This window comes from Tachyglossus aculeatus, chromosome 18 (genome assembly GCF_015852505.1).
Source record: "Tachyglossus aculeatus isolate mTacAcu1 chromosome 18, mTacAcu1.pri, whole genome shotgun sequence".
Classification (NCBI taxonomy): domain Eukaryota; kingdom Metazoa; phylum Chordata; class Mammalia; order Monotremata; family Tachyglossidae; genus Tachyglossus; species Tachyglossus aculeatus.
This window is the reverse complement of record NC_052083.1, coordinates 20,411,524-20,427,153: the sequence shown is the minus strand read 5'-3', so window position 1 is coordinate 20,427,153 and position 15,630 is coordinate 20,411,524. Positions and strand designations below refer to the sequence as shown.

At 48.3% G+C, this 15,630-nt stretch overlaps 1 protein-coding gene and 1 pseudogene across 1 annotated transcript; one reads left to right on the top strand and one right to left on the bottom strand.

Moving 5' to 3' along the window:
- Positions 1–2,537: 2,537 nt before the first annotated feature.
- Positions 2,538–3,476, bottom strand: LOC119940228 (olfactory receptor 6C75-like). The gene has a single exon (XM_038760368.1). The coding sequence runs from the start codon at positions 3,474–3,476 to the stop codon at positions 2,538–2,540; it is 939 nt and encodes a 312-aa protein (XP_038616296.1).
- A 9,597-nt stretch (positions 3,477–13,073) lies between these two features.
- On the top strand, positions 13,074–14,124 carry LOC119940027 (annotated as a pseudogene).
- Positions 14,125–15,630: the final 1,506 nt, after the last annotated feature.

Genomic DNA, 15,630 nt, shown 5'->3' with positions numbered 1-15,630 from the left:
GAAGACAAGTTTCACTCAGCCGGGAGTCGGTAATATTTCCCTGAGTCCTATGCTTCTTGTGGTCTCCCCGAAAACTCAGCTTCCTTTTAGGACCTCTACTCTTGTATCGAGATACTCCCCTTCCCCAATACTAAATGAGATAATCAATCAATCAATCCAGTCAATCAGTCACTCCATTAGTCAATTAATGGCATTTATTGAACAGCTAAGGAATGTCAATCTGATAGCATTTTTGAAAAGGTTTTTAATGGTATTTGCTAAGCACTTACTATGTGATTGGCGCTATACTAAGTGTTAGAATAAATACAAGCTAATCAGCCCCACGCAGGATTCACAGTCTTAATCCCCATTTTGCAGATGAGGTAACTGAAGCATAGAGAAATTAAGTGATTTATCCAAGGTCACACATTCTACAAGTGTCAGAGCTGGGATTAAATCCCAGGTCCTCTGCTCCGATACCCTGTACTTTCCACTAAACCGTGCTCACTGAGTGTTAATCACTCCATCCATCAATCTAATGGAATCTATAGACAACCTTCTAAGACCTGGACAATGTATGGAGTGCTTGGGAGAAGACAAGTGGAGAAGGACCTACGGTTTCTGCCATCCTGATATTTTCAAACGAAAGGGCAAGACAGACAGGGGTGATTTCCAAAGAGTGGGAGTCTCTGTAACAACAAGGATTAGATAGGGAGCAGAACAAATGAGACAGATTGGAACGTCAGCTAAAATCATAATAAATCACTGAAATTTTAATTTAACATAATCACATATGTAAATGCTAATGATGAATATTAGAAGTTGGGAAAGAGGGGGAGTGGGGGAGGGTGGAGGTGGGGGGGAGTGGGAGGTGTGAGTGAGAGGATGGTATTGAGAGATGGTGAAACTTTGGTTTGCCCTCCCCCTGGTGACCACTGCTACAGGAACAGACGGCCGCTCTGCAACCAGACCAACACACTGAGGGAAGGACCGCGGGACGGGGTCAGCTACTGACTCTTACCCTGGCTCAAGAGGAGGCGGAATGAAAACCCTTCCCTTTCTGAGCTGAGACGAACCCTTGGAAAATTCTTCACTCACACAGCGCGGCCTTGCTGTTCCCGGAAGGATCCTCTCCTCGGAGCGCCACCACAGAACCCCGGGACTCCGTTCCCGAGAGGCCCGCCCGCCCGCCATCACACCGCGCGGCCTTGCTGCTCCCGGAAGGATCCTCCCCTCAGAGCGCCGCCATGGACGCCCGGGACTCCGTTCCCGAGAGGCCGGCCCGCCCGCCCGCCATCACACCGCATGGACCCCGCTGCTCCCGGAAGGATCCTCTCCTCAGAGCGCCAGAGAGGACCGCCATGGACTCCCGGGACTCCGTTCCCGAGAGGACCGCCCACCCGCCTGCCCGCCATCACACCGCGCGGCCCCCGCTACTCCTGGAAGGCTCCTCTCCTCCGAGCGCCGCCATAGACGCCCCCTGCTCCCCCCCCCAACTTAAGCGACCTTCTTTATAGTGCCCCCCAACCCCCCCCTTCCCGGTCGGGGCCTGACTGACTCTCCCCCCAACCCACCCCGGGAAAAAGGCCCTTGTTATCACCAAGTTACATTAACGACAACCTCATTCGCACCTACTCAGGCTTCCTGTCCCGCCATCGTTCCCCGGGCCTGGAATGCCCTCCCTCTGCCCATCCGCCAAGCTAGCTCTCTTCCTCCCTTCAAGGCCCTACCGAGAGCTCACCTCCTCCAGGAGGCCTTCCCAGACTGAGCCCCTTCCTTCCTCTCCCCCTCGTCCCCCTCTCCATCCCCCGCATCTTACCTCCTTCCCTTCCCCACAGCACCTGTATATATGTATATATGTTTGCCCATATCTATTACTCTATTTATTTATTCATTGATTTTACTTGTACCTATCTATTCTATTTATTTTATTTTGTTAGTATGTTTGGTTTTGTTCTCTGTCTCCCCCTTCTAGACTGTGAGCCCACTGTTGGGTAGGGACTGTCTCTATATGTTGCCAACTTGTACTTCCCAAGCGCTTAGTACAGTGCTCTGCACACAGTAAGGGCTCAATAAATACGATTGATTGATTGATTGATTGACTAATAATAATAATTCTTATGGTAATTGTTCAGTGTTTATTATATGGCAAGCACTGCTCTAGGCACTAGGGTAAGTAAAGGATAAAAGGTGTGGAAACAGTAATTTAGCTCAGACACGGAGGGATATTTGCAAAAAAATCACATTGCACCAGGGGTTGGTTATTGGTTTCGACACTGACCTGTTGAGCCAACCCCATAATGTTCTTATTATGCAAAGGAAAAGGCTAAACGTTCATCTGAGGGGACCAGAGAGGAGGGCTGAGGTAGCAGGGGGACCTGGCCAGGGGACGGATTTCCAGGAGGGTGGGTGCGGGGGTGCACAGAGGGATGGAGAACTGCCAGGTCCTGTTCGGCGGGCAGCAGATGAAGCATTAGGCTAATGTACAGGTACCGAGGCTCTGTGGACCCTATGAGACTGCTGCAGATTTTCCTGAGGTATTTATCGCAGATTAGGCCTCACTTCCTGGTGGAAAATCCAACTCGTTGAATCAAGTCCCTGAAGGCGTGCTTGACCTGCTCGTTCCGCAGGGTGTAGATGAAGGGGTTCAGCATGGGAGCCACGGAGGTGTTGAGAAACGCTACACCCTTAGTCAGTTCCACCCTGTCCTTGGCAGACGGTTTGATGTACATGAAGATGCAGCTGCCATATGTAATGGAGACCACGACCATGTGGGATGAGCAGGTGGAAAAGGCCTTTCTCCTCTGCTGGGAGGAGGGCAGTCTTAGGATGGTGCGGACAATGGCCGTGTAGGACACGGTCATTAGCGCCAGGGTGATAAGAAGTGTCCCCAAAGCCAGGAGGAAAGCCATCAGTTCCAGGAAGCGAGTGTCTGTGCACGAAAGCTCCAGCATTGCGGAAGAATCACAGATGAAGTGATTGAGGACGTTGGAGGTGCAGTATTCTAGCAGGGCGCCCATCACAACCGGTGGGAACACGATCAGATAACTAGCGAGAAAAGAGCAGAGGACCAGCAGGGAGCATACGCCCCCGCTCATGACGGTCGTGTAGTGCAGGGGCCGGCAGATGGCAACATAGCGGTCGTAGGACATGGCGGCCAAGAGGAAGAACTCCGTCACCCCCAGGAAGATGAAGAAGAAGAGCTGAGTGAAGCAGTTGGAAAAGGAAATGGTTCTGTCTCCGGTGACGATGGTGACCAGGAATCTGGGAATGGAGGTGGACGTGAAGGCGATCTCCAGCAAGGAGAAGCTGCGCAGGAAGAAGTACATGGGGGTGCGGAGGCGGGAGTCTAGGAGAGTGAGGGTGACGATGGTCAGGTTCCCGGTGACGCTTAACACGAAGGTGAGGAAGAGGACGAGAAAGAGCAGAGCCTGCAGGTATGGGTCATCTGTGAGCCCCACGAGGATAAACTCTGTCACCCCCGTGCCATTGCCCATGGTTGGTTGGTAGAGTCAGCCAAATCTTCAGAAGCAATGGGAGAGATGGGGGAGCTGAGCACAGGTGCAGGAACCGCCTAAGATGGAGAGAAGAGCCCGTGGACCAAGCAAGGAGTGATTCCCCCTCCCCTGGACAGTCAGTGATTCATGTTCCGGCTGCTGCACAACTGAACTATATATACTTTGGTCAGAGAGGGCATGGGAAAATACCCCCGATTCTGCTCCCGGAGATCCATCAGACTTTCCTAGGTGCTGGTTCGTTGCCCACGGAATGGGTGAGCCCACCCTCCCCTGAAAGCTCCCGATTCCTCTGGCAGCCTGGATACCTCTGCTCCCACCTCTTTGTTTATTCCTCGCTCTTTCAACTGTCTGCTTCTTCTCTTCTGTCTGCGACTGCCTGGTTGACGTAATCATATCCAGTAGCCCTGATCCATGCATCCTAGAGAAGTGTCTAGGAAACGGGGCCAGAGATGTGGTCCACTACCTGTCATTACGTCCCTCCAGCCTCCTCTTTCCCTGCCTCCTCCTTCTTCTCCTCCAAAATCTACATCTCCAGCCCGTATCTCTCTCCCTCTCTGTAGTCTCATATTTCCTCCTGCCTTCATGACATCTCTTCTTAGAGGTTCTGCCATCACCTCAAACCTGACATGTCTAAAACAGAAATCCTTATCTTCCCACCCAAATCCCGTTCTTCCTCCGACTTTCATTCATTCATTCATTCATTGAATCGTATTTATTGAGCGCTTCCTGTGTGCAGAGCACTGTACTAAGCGCTTGGGAATTACAAGTACTTTCCCATCACTGTAGACAGCACCATCATCCTTCCTATTTCACAAGCCTGTAACATTGGCGTTAGCCTTGACTCCTCACTTTCACTCAATCCACACAATCAATTCATTACAAAGTCCTTTTGGTTCGACCTTCACAATATCGCTTAAACCTGCCCTTTCCTCTCCATCCATACTGCTGTCACATTAGTCCAAGCACTTATCCTATCCCTCCTTGATTACTGTATCGGCCTCGTTGCTGAACTCCCTGCTGCCTCTTCCCACTCCGGTCCCGATACTTCACTCGGCCACCTGGATCATTCGTCTACAGAAACGTCCAGTCCGTGTTTCCCTACTCCTCAAGAACCACCAGTGATTGCCTATCCACCTCCACATCAAACAGAATCACCTCTCCAACGGCTTTAAAGCATTCAATCATCTTGCCCACTCCTACCTTCCCTCATTACTCTCCAACAACTCAGCCTGCACCCTTTGCTCCTCTAATTCTGTCCATCTCACTGTGCATCAATCTCTCGCCCACGTCCTGCCTCTGACCTAGAATACCCTCCCTCTTCATATCTGACTGGCAATTATTCTCCCCACTTTTAAATCTTTATTAAAGTTTTATTGAAAAGCCTTGCTTTCCCCTTCACCCACTCCCTTCTGTGTCGCCCTGACTTAATCCCTTTATTCATTCTTCCTCCCAATCCCACAGAATCTATGTACATATCTGCAATATTATGCATTTACATTGCCTGATTCCTCCTCTAGACTGTAAGATCGTTGTGGGCAGGTAATGTGTCTTATTTTGGTAAATTGTACTTTCCCAAGTGCTTAATATGGTGATTTATATACAATGAATTCTCAGTAAATACGATCGACTGACTGACTCTTCTTCCTCTCATTACTTTTCCTTTTTTATCTATGCTTTCTCTTTCTTCCTCCTCTCCAGCTCTTCCTCTTCTTTCTTCTCCTTTTAATTCTCCTTCTTTTCTTCTCCCTCACCTTCTTCCTCTTCCTCCCTTCTTCTGTATTCCTTATCCCCCCACTGCATCTTCTCCTTCCTCCTCCTGCTCCTGGTCATACGCCTTCTTCTTCATTTCTCTGGTGTTCTTTCCTATTGGGAGTTGGTTATATCCAATCCATGAATTATCCTAGGTAATTGGTGAATCAATTACATCATTAATAAAGCGAGTCCTATGTGCTAAGCACGTACATCACAGGCAAGAATTGATGGCTGACCTGACTGGGCAACCCCTCTAACAGGGGACCCGGGGTCTCCAGGATGGGGGTAAGGTCTTTCTCCTGTTCCATGTGGAATAACATCTCCCCAGAAGACGCAACCCCATCCCCGTTTGGGGGGATGCCAGTGGCTCAGGTTCACCTGCTTTCAGTTCGGTGCTGGACTGAAAGACATGAAGGAGGCTGGGTAGCTTAGGAGTCAGAACATAGGACTGGCTTCTCATTCTTGTTCTGCCCTTTGCCTGCTGTGTGACCTTGGAGAAATCCCTTCGCTTATCTGGGCCTCTGTTTACTCCTCTTTGAAATAGTGATGAGGTTTGAATCCAGTGTAGGACAGGTAATGTACCTGATATGATAGCCATTCATTTACCCAAGCGCTCAGTAAGTGCCATGACAACACCAACAACTAACAACTAGCGCAACACAATGATACTAATAAATAATATTGATAATTCATGTCCACGAACATCCCTAATAATAAGAAAAATACCTGTCAGGGTTTCGGGGCAGACACAGTCACACGAGTCATCTCACAGGATCTCCATATACGCTTTGGAGAGGAAGGGAATGAAAGCAGGAAGAGAAGAGATGAAAATAGGGACAGACTCACTTTCCTGCAATCAGCTCCCTGATGGCAACCCTCAGCGGGTGAAGTCAGAAGGCCGCGCTCGGTCCCCCTTGAAGCCAGCGTTGCTCGTGCAGCACCAGAGGAGAGGAAGGTCGAGACCACAGAGCATTTTCCAACCCCGCCGCATCCAGGCCTTCTCCCTTGCCCGACCCCCCTCCGCTCCCTCCCTGTGGCTCCTCATCAAGTGGACCCTCTCTCCGGGGGCCCGGCCAGGTCAGCAGAAGGTCAGCTCCCTTCTCTTTGTCCCCACGGCACCTCCAAGAAAAGATCCGATTGAGACCCAGAGTGACAGGGCCCACCCCAGGTGACTTTCCCACGCTCTAGACCCTTGGCTAGTTGGAAACACCCTTAGAGTTCGCAGAGAGGAGGTCCCCTCCCTCTTCCAGCACCGGAGCAAGGAGTAGCAATAGCGCCTAACACTGCACTAAACACTGGGAAAATTACCCAGGGGAAATTAAACACGGTCCCCGGAAACTTCCCTATCTAAGCATAATTGAGTGGAGGTCTAGCGACAGAAACATAAAGACAATGAAACAAAAGACAAGAACAACAGGGGAAGGTGGCCAGAGGAGAAGTTTCAGGCTCCTCCTGGCGCGGATTCCAACAGCCACAGCCACAAGCCCGGTTCTCCGAGCGGAGAGGCGGGTGACTCTGAAGGCTGGCGTGGCAGGATCCAGCCAGGTTTTTATCCGCTCTGCTCGTGAGCAGCTCCCAGGACCTGGGACAGGAATCACAGCCGGGTCGCGGGGGAACAGAGCTCAGGAGCACTAATGAGTCTACACCATTATCCTCGGTGGCGGCCAGTGGAGACTGGGGCCCGTGGAGAATGTGGCAGGGGGGACCTCGAAGGGCAGGGTCGGGGGCTCAGCACTCAGAGAAGTGCAGCAGGGACCTAGCCCGGAGATCTTTGCTGAGTTATTCTGCAAGAAGGGGCAGCGACTCCATCTCTAGTCTTGGGGAGGAGTGAGGCTCATCCATCAGCCCGGTGCTCAGCCCCTTTTGGCTAGGCCTCGCTCTCTGACTCCATCAAAACTGGTCCTTCCCAGGGCTGCCCTCGGGAATACACAGCCACCAGTTCTTTCCCAAGCCCTTCCCGGAGGAAATCACACATTCCCAATCCACCAACAGCATATACTGTGTCCAGACCTCCGTGCTAAATGCTGAGAAAATAAAAGCATACAGGTAGAAGAGATGATCTCTCGTCCCAAGGAGTTTACAATCTAATAGGGAGAAAGACACAAAATGAATTACCGATAAAATAGGAAGATATATTTATGGGAAAGTAAGGGCTTAAACAGACAATCACATACTGTAGCAATATTAGGGAAGCCATGGGGGCTTCCTGGGCAGTAAGCTCTACTATTCCTTACACAATCAACCGGTCAGTTGTATTTACTAAGCAGTTACTGAGAGGTGCTAAATTCTTGAGAGAGTAAAATAAAGTAAATAGACATATCTCCTGTCTTCAAGAATATTTCAATCTAACGAGGAAGGAAGGTATGAGAAGAAGAAGCAACGTGACCTAGTGGAAAGAGCACAGGCCTGGACGTCACAGGAACCAGATTCTAATCCCTGTTTTGCTACTTGTCTGCTGTGTGACCTTGCACAAGTCACGTAACTTCTCTCTACCTCACTTTCCTTAGCTATTCAATGGGGATTTGAAACCTGTTCTACCTCTAATTTAAACTGTGATCTTGGTGTGAAACAGGGGCTACGTCTGACCTGATCGTTTGTACCTATTCCAGTACCTAGTACAGTGTCTGGCACCCAATAGAGATTATCAAATGCAACAACAATAATGATAATAACGAATGCAATAATAATTTACCACTAGAGTGGTCAGGTTAAATAATTGAATGTACATTTGAATAAAGATGAATACACAAGTGCTGAAGATGGGTTTAAATAAAGTCATATGTGCTTGAGTTGACTCATCTTAAAATACTGGGACAGAAACTGAGAGAGACTAAATTGATACAATTAGAAATGTTACAGATAGTTAGGATTGAATAAGTGGTGAGGTGGGATTTAGGAAGAGGAGACCTAGGTAAAAGAAAAATAAATGGCGAAGAACTCCTGGAAGAAGAAGAATTTCAGAAGGGCTTTAAAGTGAACGGTACTATGGCAGGTATGAAATGGGAGGGAGTATAATGCAGGAGAAAGGGTATGGAGCCGGGGAAAGTTGAGAATGAGGCATGGCTTTTAGGTTACTTTGGAAGGTGTGAAGAATGAAACCTAGGGTGTAGTGAGAGAAGAGAATGTATATGCAGAAGAGCGAGAATGCTGAGAGATATTCTTGAAACTCATGTGTCAGGAATTTTTGCTTTATGTGGACAGGAATGGACAACCACAAGAAGGATTTGAGCAGTGGGGAGACCTGACACTCCCTCCTTTCCCATGTCAGACAAATCACAGCTCTTCCCACATTGACCACCCTCCTAAAGTCTCATCTCCTCCAACAAGCTTTCTCCAATTAATTTCTCACTCCCCAGAGGCATATAATTTCTTCAGCCAATTCTAGCACATAAGGACTAATTTATTCCCTCCTTACTACGTATATATATATTTGTTCGAAGACAGTCTCACAAGCCCGTAACTTTGGTGTTATCCTCCACACATGTCCTTCATTCAGTTAACGGTGAAATGTACTGTATTAACCACTTGGAAACTTCAGTAGATGTGGTAGATTCGATTAATTTCTTCCCTGATCTCTCATTCCACCAACTGTCACTTTGTTATTTCCAAGTCAGCTAAGCGTCTGTTTAAACATACTTACATCTTTATTGTCTATTACCTCTTCCTACCTGTAATCAATTGTAGTGTCTGTCTTTCCTGCTAGGTTACAAACTTCTTGAGTGCAAGGATTGCGTCTACCAATTCTGCTGTCCTCTCACAAGAGCTCAGTACAGTGTTCTGCATCCAGGTGATGCTTAATCAAACTATTGATTGGTTGACTCGTCCAGACATGTTCCTTGCCAACAAGGAGGTCCCACCAGATCGAGGAAGAGAGAATGGAAAGCTGATGGAGTAGCTGTAGGCAGGTCAGACGGGGGGAATTGTTGGAATGAAGGGAGCTGTATAGATAAGGAGGATAAGGTTGCTCAGGTAGAGCTTTAGGAAATGGGTATTTTATCCCCATTTTACGGTTTACAAATGAGGGTGGAGTTTGGCGCCTTGCTATTCTAGTTTCTTTAGCAAGTGATGGATCAAGATATTAAAACAGCAGGATTGAAGTGATTCAAAGAAAAGCTTACAATGCTTGATGTTTTATTGCAGAACCTTCGGTGTTGCCTAGCCTGTTGGATCTGCACCCTTTAAGCGTGTAGTAATCACATGCCCTCAGCATCACAACACCAGTGTACATATCAGTAATGTATATATTTATATTAATGTTATTATATTAGAGAAGCAACGTGGCTTAGTGGAAAAACCACGGGTTTGGAAGTCAGAGGATGTAGATTCTAATCCAGCCTCCACCACCTGTTGCAGTGCGACCTTGGGCAAGCCCATTAACGTCTCTGTACCTCAGTTACCTCATCTGTAGAATGGGGATTTAGGCTGTGAGCCCCATGGGGGCAACCTGATTACCTCGTATCTACCCCAGCTCTTAGAACACAGCGTTTAGAATAGTGCTTGGCACATATTAAACACTTAACAAATGTCATCATTACTATTAATGTCTGTCTCCCCCTCTAGTCTGTAAGTTCCTTGTAGGCGGGAACGTGTCTACCAAGTCGTTGTACTTTACTCTCCGAAGCGCTTGGCTCAGTAAGCACACAATAAGTGCTCAATAAGTACTGTTGGTTGATTGAAATACTGTGATTCCCTGAGTGATTTGACTTCTCCATCTCACCCTGCCTCATCTCACTTCCCAGACGAACACCCAACCCATTGCGCCAGGTCCCTGAAAGCCTATTGTTTCACAGGACCTAGATGAAGGGGTTCAGTTTAGGGGCCACTGAGGTAATGAACACCCCTACCGCCTTGGTCAGGTCCACCCTGTCCTGGGTGGAAAGTTTGATGTACGTAAAGATGCAGCTGATGTAAATGATGGAGACCATGGCCATGATGGGAGGAGAAGATGGAAATGGTCGTTTTCCTTTTCCGGGGATAGGGCAGTCTCAAATGGAACAGGCTAACAGTAGGGGAGACCGTTCGGACCCCTGTGACAGGAGATGGACTTCTGTACCTACTGCAGGAGCGAGAGTGGAAGTTTCATTCTCTTTGGTTCCCAGTAGGCACATGGGGAAGAATTGTGAGACTAATGGAAGTATCCTCAGGGTTGAGTCGGGAGACACTAATGCATGGTAGATGCTTTGGTGGCTCTGGCTGTGAACGTTTAATGCTCAGATTGGGGAAATTTCCAGAGGAACGGGATGCAGTCGCAGCCATTCCAAACAATTAATCCCTAGTCCAGGTAACCAACAGGAGAATAAACAAGGTGGAGAGATGGGGATCTTCCTTCTGCCTTCTGCTAGGTCCAGAGGTGGTGAGGTATTGGGCTGAATTTCTCTGGGCTCAGTTATCCCTGCATCTCTCCCCGAAACGCAGCTCGCCTACAGAACCTCCACTCTTGCATCGAGATGCTCCCTCCCAGATCAAATAAGATGTCATGTATAGCAATTATTTAATCAGTTGGCCAATCAGTCTTTCAATGGTGTTTCTTGAACACCGACTGCTCAGAGATTTCATGGTAATTATTAAGAGCCCAGAGTGTGCAAAACAGTCCTTCAGTCAATCAGATGGCATTTATTGATCACCTATTGAGTACAAAGAAATCCTTCAATCAATCAAATGGAATCTAGTGACTAACTACTGAGTTCTAGATACTGTACTAAGTACTTGGGAGAGCACAACTAAAGAAAGGCACAAAGTTCCTGCTATACAGGCATTTCCAATCGATTAAGGGAGGCAGAGAGAGATGATTTCCAATGAGTGGGAGCCAGAGTACGAATAAGGATCAGGAAGGAAGCAGAACAAATAGGACAGATTGGAATGTTGCTTGTTTATGGTTTTCGGTAAGTGCTTACTATGTGCCAGACATGGTAGTAAGCGCTGGGGTACATCCAAATTAATTAAGCTTGTCACAGTCCCTGTCCCACAAGGGGCTCACAGTCTTAATGTCCATTATACAGATGAAGTAACTAAGACACGGAGATGTGAAGTGACTTGCCTAAAGTCACACAGAATACAAGTGGCAGAGTCGGGATTAGAATCCAGGTCTTTCTGACTCTCAAGCCCCTGCCCTGTCGACTAGGTTACACTGGTTCTAGCTCACCTCCTTCAGTAGGCCTTCCCAGACTGAGCCCCCTTTTTCCTCTCCTCCTTCCCATCCCCCCTCCCTACCTCCTTCCCCTCCCCACTGCACCTGTTTTTCATGTTTGTACAGATTTATTACTCTATTCATTTTACTTGTACATATTTACTATTCTATTTATTTTGTTAATGATGTGCATCTACGTTTACTTCTATTTATTCTGATGACTTGACACCTGTCCATATGTTTTGTTTTGTTGTCTGTCTCCCCCTTCTAGACTGTGAGCCCGTTGTTGGGTAGGGATCGTCTCTATGTGTTGTCAACCTGCACTTCCCAAGTGCTTAGTACAGTGCTCTGCACACAGTGAGTGCTCAATAAATACGATTGAATGAATGAATGAATGGTTCTCTTATGACTGCTCAAAGGCCTGTCCAAATAAGAATATAGCACTATCATTAAATCTTATGTTGACATATGCATACGTGCTGAGATGAGAGGAAGTGGGAGTGAAATGGGGAGAGCAAGTGGGTAGAAGTGAGGGGGAAAGTGGAAAGTGGGGGGGAAAGGGGAGAGCAATAGGCTAGTAGTGAGAGGTGGTGAGCCTTTGGGTTCCCTTCCGCCAGCAACAGGTGACATCAAATATCTGGGTGAAAGAACCCACTTAGGACATAGAAGAAGACTTGGAAAAATTAAATGCACACACATTGCACCTCTGGTACTCAATCAGCTTCGGCACTGACCTGCAGGGCAAACCTCAGAACATCTCTATCATGTGGAGGGAAAAGGAAAGATTCCCCTCTGAATGGATGAGGACAGAAGGGCTGGGGTTGCAGGGGGCACCTGGTCAAGGGAGGGATTAACAGGAGGCCGGATGCGGTGGCGCACATTGGGCTAGAGAAAGGTCAGGTCCTGTTTGTCGGGCAGCAGATAAAGCATTAAGCTAACGTACAGGCACCGAGCCTCTATGGTCAACCTTTTGCTACTCCTGCAGATTTTTCTGTGGTATTTTATCGCAGATGAGCTTTCACTTCCTGGAGGAAAACCCAACCCGGTACACCAGAGCCATGAAAGCCTGCTTGACCTGCTGGTTCCGCAGGGATGAAAGGGGGACCACAGACGTGTAGAGCACCGCCACCCCCTTGGTCAGTTCCACCCTGTCCTTGGTGGAGGGTTTGATGTACATGAAGATGCAACTGCCATATATAATGGAGACCACAACCATGTGGAAGGAGCAGTTGGAAAATGCCTTTCTCCTCTGCTGGGTGGAGGGCAGCCTCAGGATGGTGCGGACGATGGCTGTATAGCACACAGTCATTAGCACCATGGCAACAAGGAGCGTCCCCAAGGACAAGACGAAAACCATCACCTCCAGGAAGCGAGTATCTGTGCATGAGAGCCCCATCACTGGGGAAGAATCGTAGATTACGTGGTTGTTGATATTGGAGTCGCAGAAGTCTAGCCTGGCCCCCATCACAACCGGTGGGAACACGATCAAATACCTGGAGAGAAAATGGCAGAGGAACAGCAGTTAGCATATGCCCCGTTTCATGGCAGTCGTGTAATGCAGGGGCATGTAGATGGCAACATAGCTGTCGTAGGAAACGTCCGCCAGGAGGAAGAACTCTTTCAACCCCAGGGAGATGAAGAAGAACATCTGAGTGAAGCATTTGGAAAAGGAAATAGTTCTGACTAGGAATCTGGGAATGCAGGCGAATGTGAAGGCAATCTCCAGCAAGGATAAACTACGCAGGAAGAAGTAGTACTTAGGGTGCGGAGGCGGGATTCCAGCAGGTTCAGAGTGACGAGCGGCCGGCAGGAGCGGGTGAGGTGGAGTTCCGCGCTCCGCACTGGCGGTCGTCGCCACGGCTTCCCGAAGGCGGAGCCCTCAGCCCCCTGCAGCACCCCCCGCGGGCGGCCCCTGGGGCGCCACCACAGCAACCCATCTCCAGTCCGTTGGTCAATTGGAAGAAAACGCTGCGCAGATGGAAAGCACAGAAATCCAAATCATCTTGATTCTTCTATGCTCAAAGAAGACCCATCAAAATTCCAATGTTCAGATGAAAATGAGAATAGGAATATAGACAACAGATATGAGAGTTTTACTACCCCTGAAGGTCCCAGACTCCGCCCAAGATGTTCTGATTGGGGAAGTGTGGTTGAAGTGGATGAAATGAGGACAAAAGTTAATAAAGAAATTGCAAGATACAAAAGAAAACTGATAAATGAATTTGGAAGAGAACGGAAGTCATCTTCTGGAAGTTCTGACTCAAAAGAATCAACGGTACCTGCAGAACGAGAAACTAATGAAAGTGTTCTGAGAAGAAGACAAAACAGATCATCTATGGGAAGAACACCATTGCGTATGACCGATATATTAAAGAAGTTCCAAGGCACCTTCGGCAACCAGGAGTTCATCCCAAAACACCCAACAAATTTAAGGAGTACAGCCGAAGGTCTTGGGATCAGCAGATGAAGCTGTGGAAGGTTACTCTGCATTTTTGGGGTCCTCCAGAAGAAGACGGGAGTGACTTACAAGACATTAGTCCTGTTGATCTCGGTGAAATGGAGATTGAATCTGCAGAGAGTAGCTCCAAATCACAAACGAGCTCTCGGGATAACTTTGGAGAAATCGAAAAGAAGGGGCAGAACACTATGAAAATTGAAAAAGCTACTTCGTCAAGCAACAGTCCTGCTTCTCTTCTGAATGCAGATGTGAAACTCCAGGCCAGAACCACGAGCTATGCCAAGAGATAACATTGGAAATCTCAAGAGCATTGGAAGTTGAACATCAGAGGGTAAATATCCTCCACCTTTTCCTTGCCAAGAATCCTGCTGATATTAAAATGCACGAGGATTATTCTGTTTTCTTTTGATTGCAAGTGCCGCGTTCATATTTATTTTTAATTTTGTTGCCTTTTGACTGACAATATGGGGAAGGCTGAACTTCACACAGGGTGTCCCAAGGGAATAGGTGGTATTTTGTTGTGTCTCCCCCTTCTAGACTGTGAGCCCGTTGTTGGGTAGGGACTGCCTCTCTATGTTGCCGACTAGTACTTCCCAAGCGCTTAGTACAGTGCTCTGCACACAGTAAGCGCTCAATAAATACGATTGATTGAAGGAATGAATGAATGAATGACGATGGTCAGGTTCCCGGGTGAAGCTCACTGTGTAGGTGAGAAAGAGGACAAGGAAGAGCAGATCCTGCAGGTCGGGGTCGTCTGTAAGCCCCATGAGGATTAAATATGTCACGCCCGTGCCATACCCTATGGTTGGTTGGTGGAGTCAGCCAAATCTACAGGAGCAATGGGAGAGATGGGGGAGCTGAGGGCAGGTGCAGGAACAACCTAAGACGGGGAGAAGAGCCCATGGACCAACCAACAGATGACGTTCCGGGATTCAGACTCCGGTTGCCACAAGACCCAACCATGCATACTGAGGTCATATGGGAGTTGGTAGGAAAATGTCCCCAGTTCCACTACAGCCGATCCCCCGGTGTTTTGTGGGCACCCGTTTGACCCCTCTCTTCTAGCTCAGTTCTTCACCCCTGGCTCTTTCCCTGCCCACAGTACAAGTGATCCCATTAACCCCGGAAAGCTCCCCGTTCTTCTGACAGCCTAGTCCTCTCTGGCTCCCACCTCTCAGTGTATTTCTCACTCTTTCTACTGAGTGATTCTGCCCTTCTGTCTGCTTCTGCCGGGATCTGGTCGTCGCTTTCAGCGGCCATGATTCATACAGCCTGGGGCGGAGTAGAGGGGCAGCTAGGAAATTGGGCCAAAGATCTTGACCATTACCTTCCATTACCTCCCTCAGCCTTCCTCCTCCTCGTCCTCGTTCCCTTTTCCTCTCCTCCTTTCTCATTTACCTCCTCCTCTTCTTTTGCTTTTTCCTCCTCTCAAGCTTTCTCCTCTATCTCCTCTTCCCTTTTCTCCCTCCTTCTCTTCCCCCTCCTTCTTCTCCTCTTACTTGTCGTTCTCCTCTTCCCCCTCGCCTTCTTCCTCCCCTTGTGCCTCTTCTTCCTCTTCCTCCCTTCTTCTATACTCATTATACCCTCTTTCCCCTCTTCCTCCTGCTCCTGGTCATATACCTTCTCCACTTCTCTGGTGTCATTTTCTAGTGAGCAGTAGTTATACACGGTTCAGGAATTATCCTGTCCAAGTGATGAATCAGTTACACCATTAACAAAGCACGCCCTATGTGCTAAGCACTGCCTAAAGTACTGAGGTAGATTCAAATGGTCATATCGGACCTACGTTTTGTCCC

What these genes read in the sequence shown, in the direction of transcription:
- LOC119940228 (XM_038760368.1), bottom strand. Translation starts at nt 3,476, where the DNA reads ATGGGCAATGGCACGGGGGTGACAGAGTTTATCCTCGTGGGGCTCACA.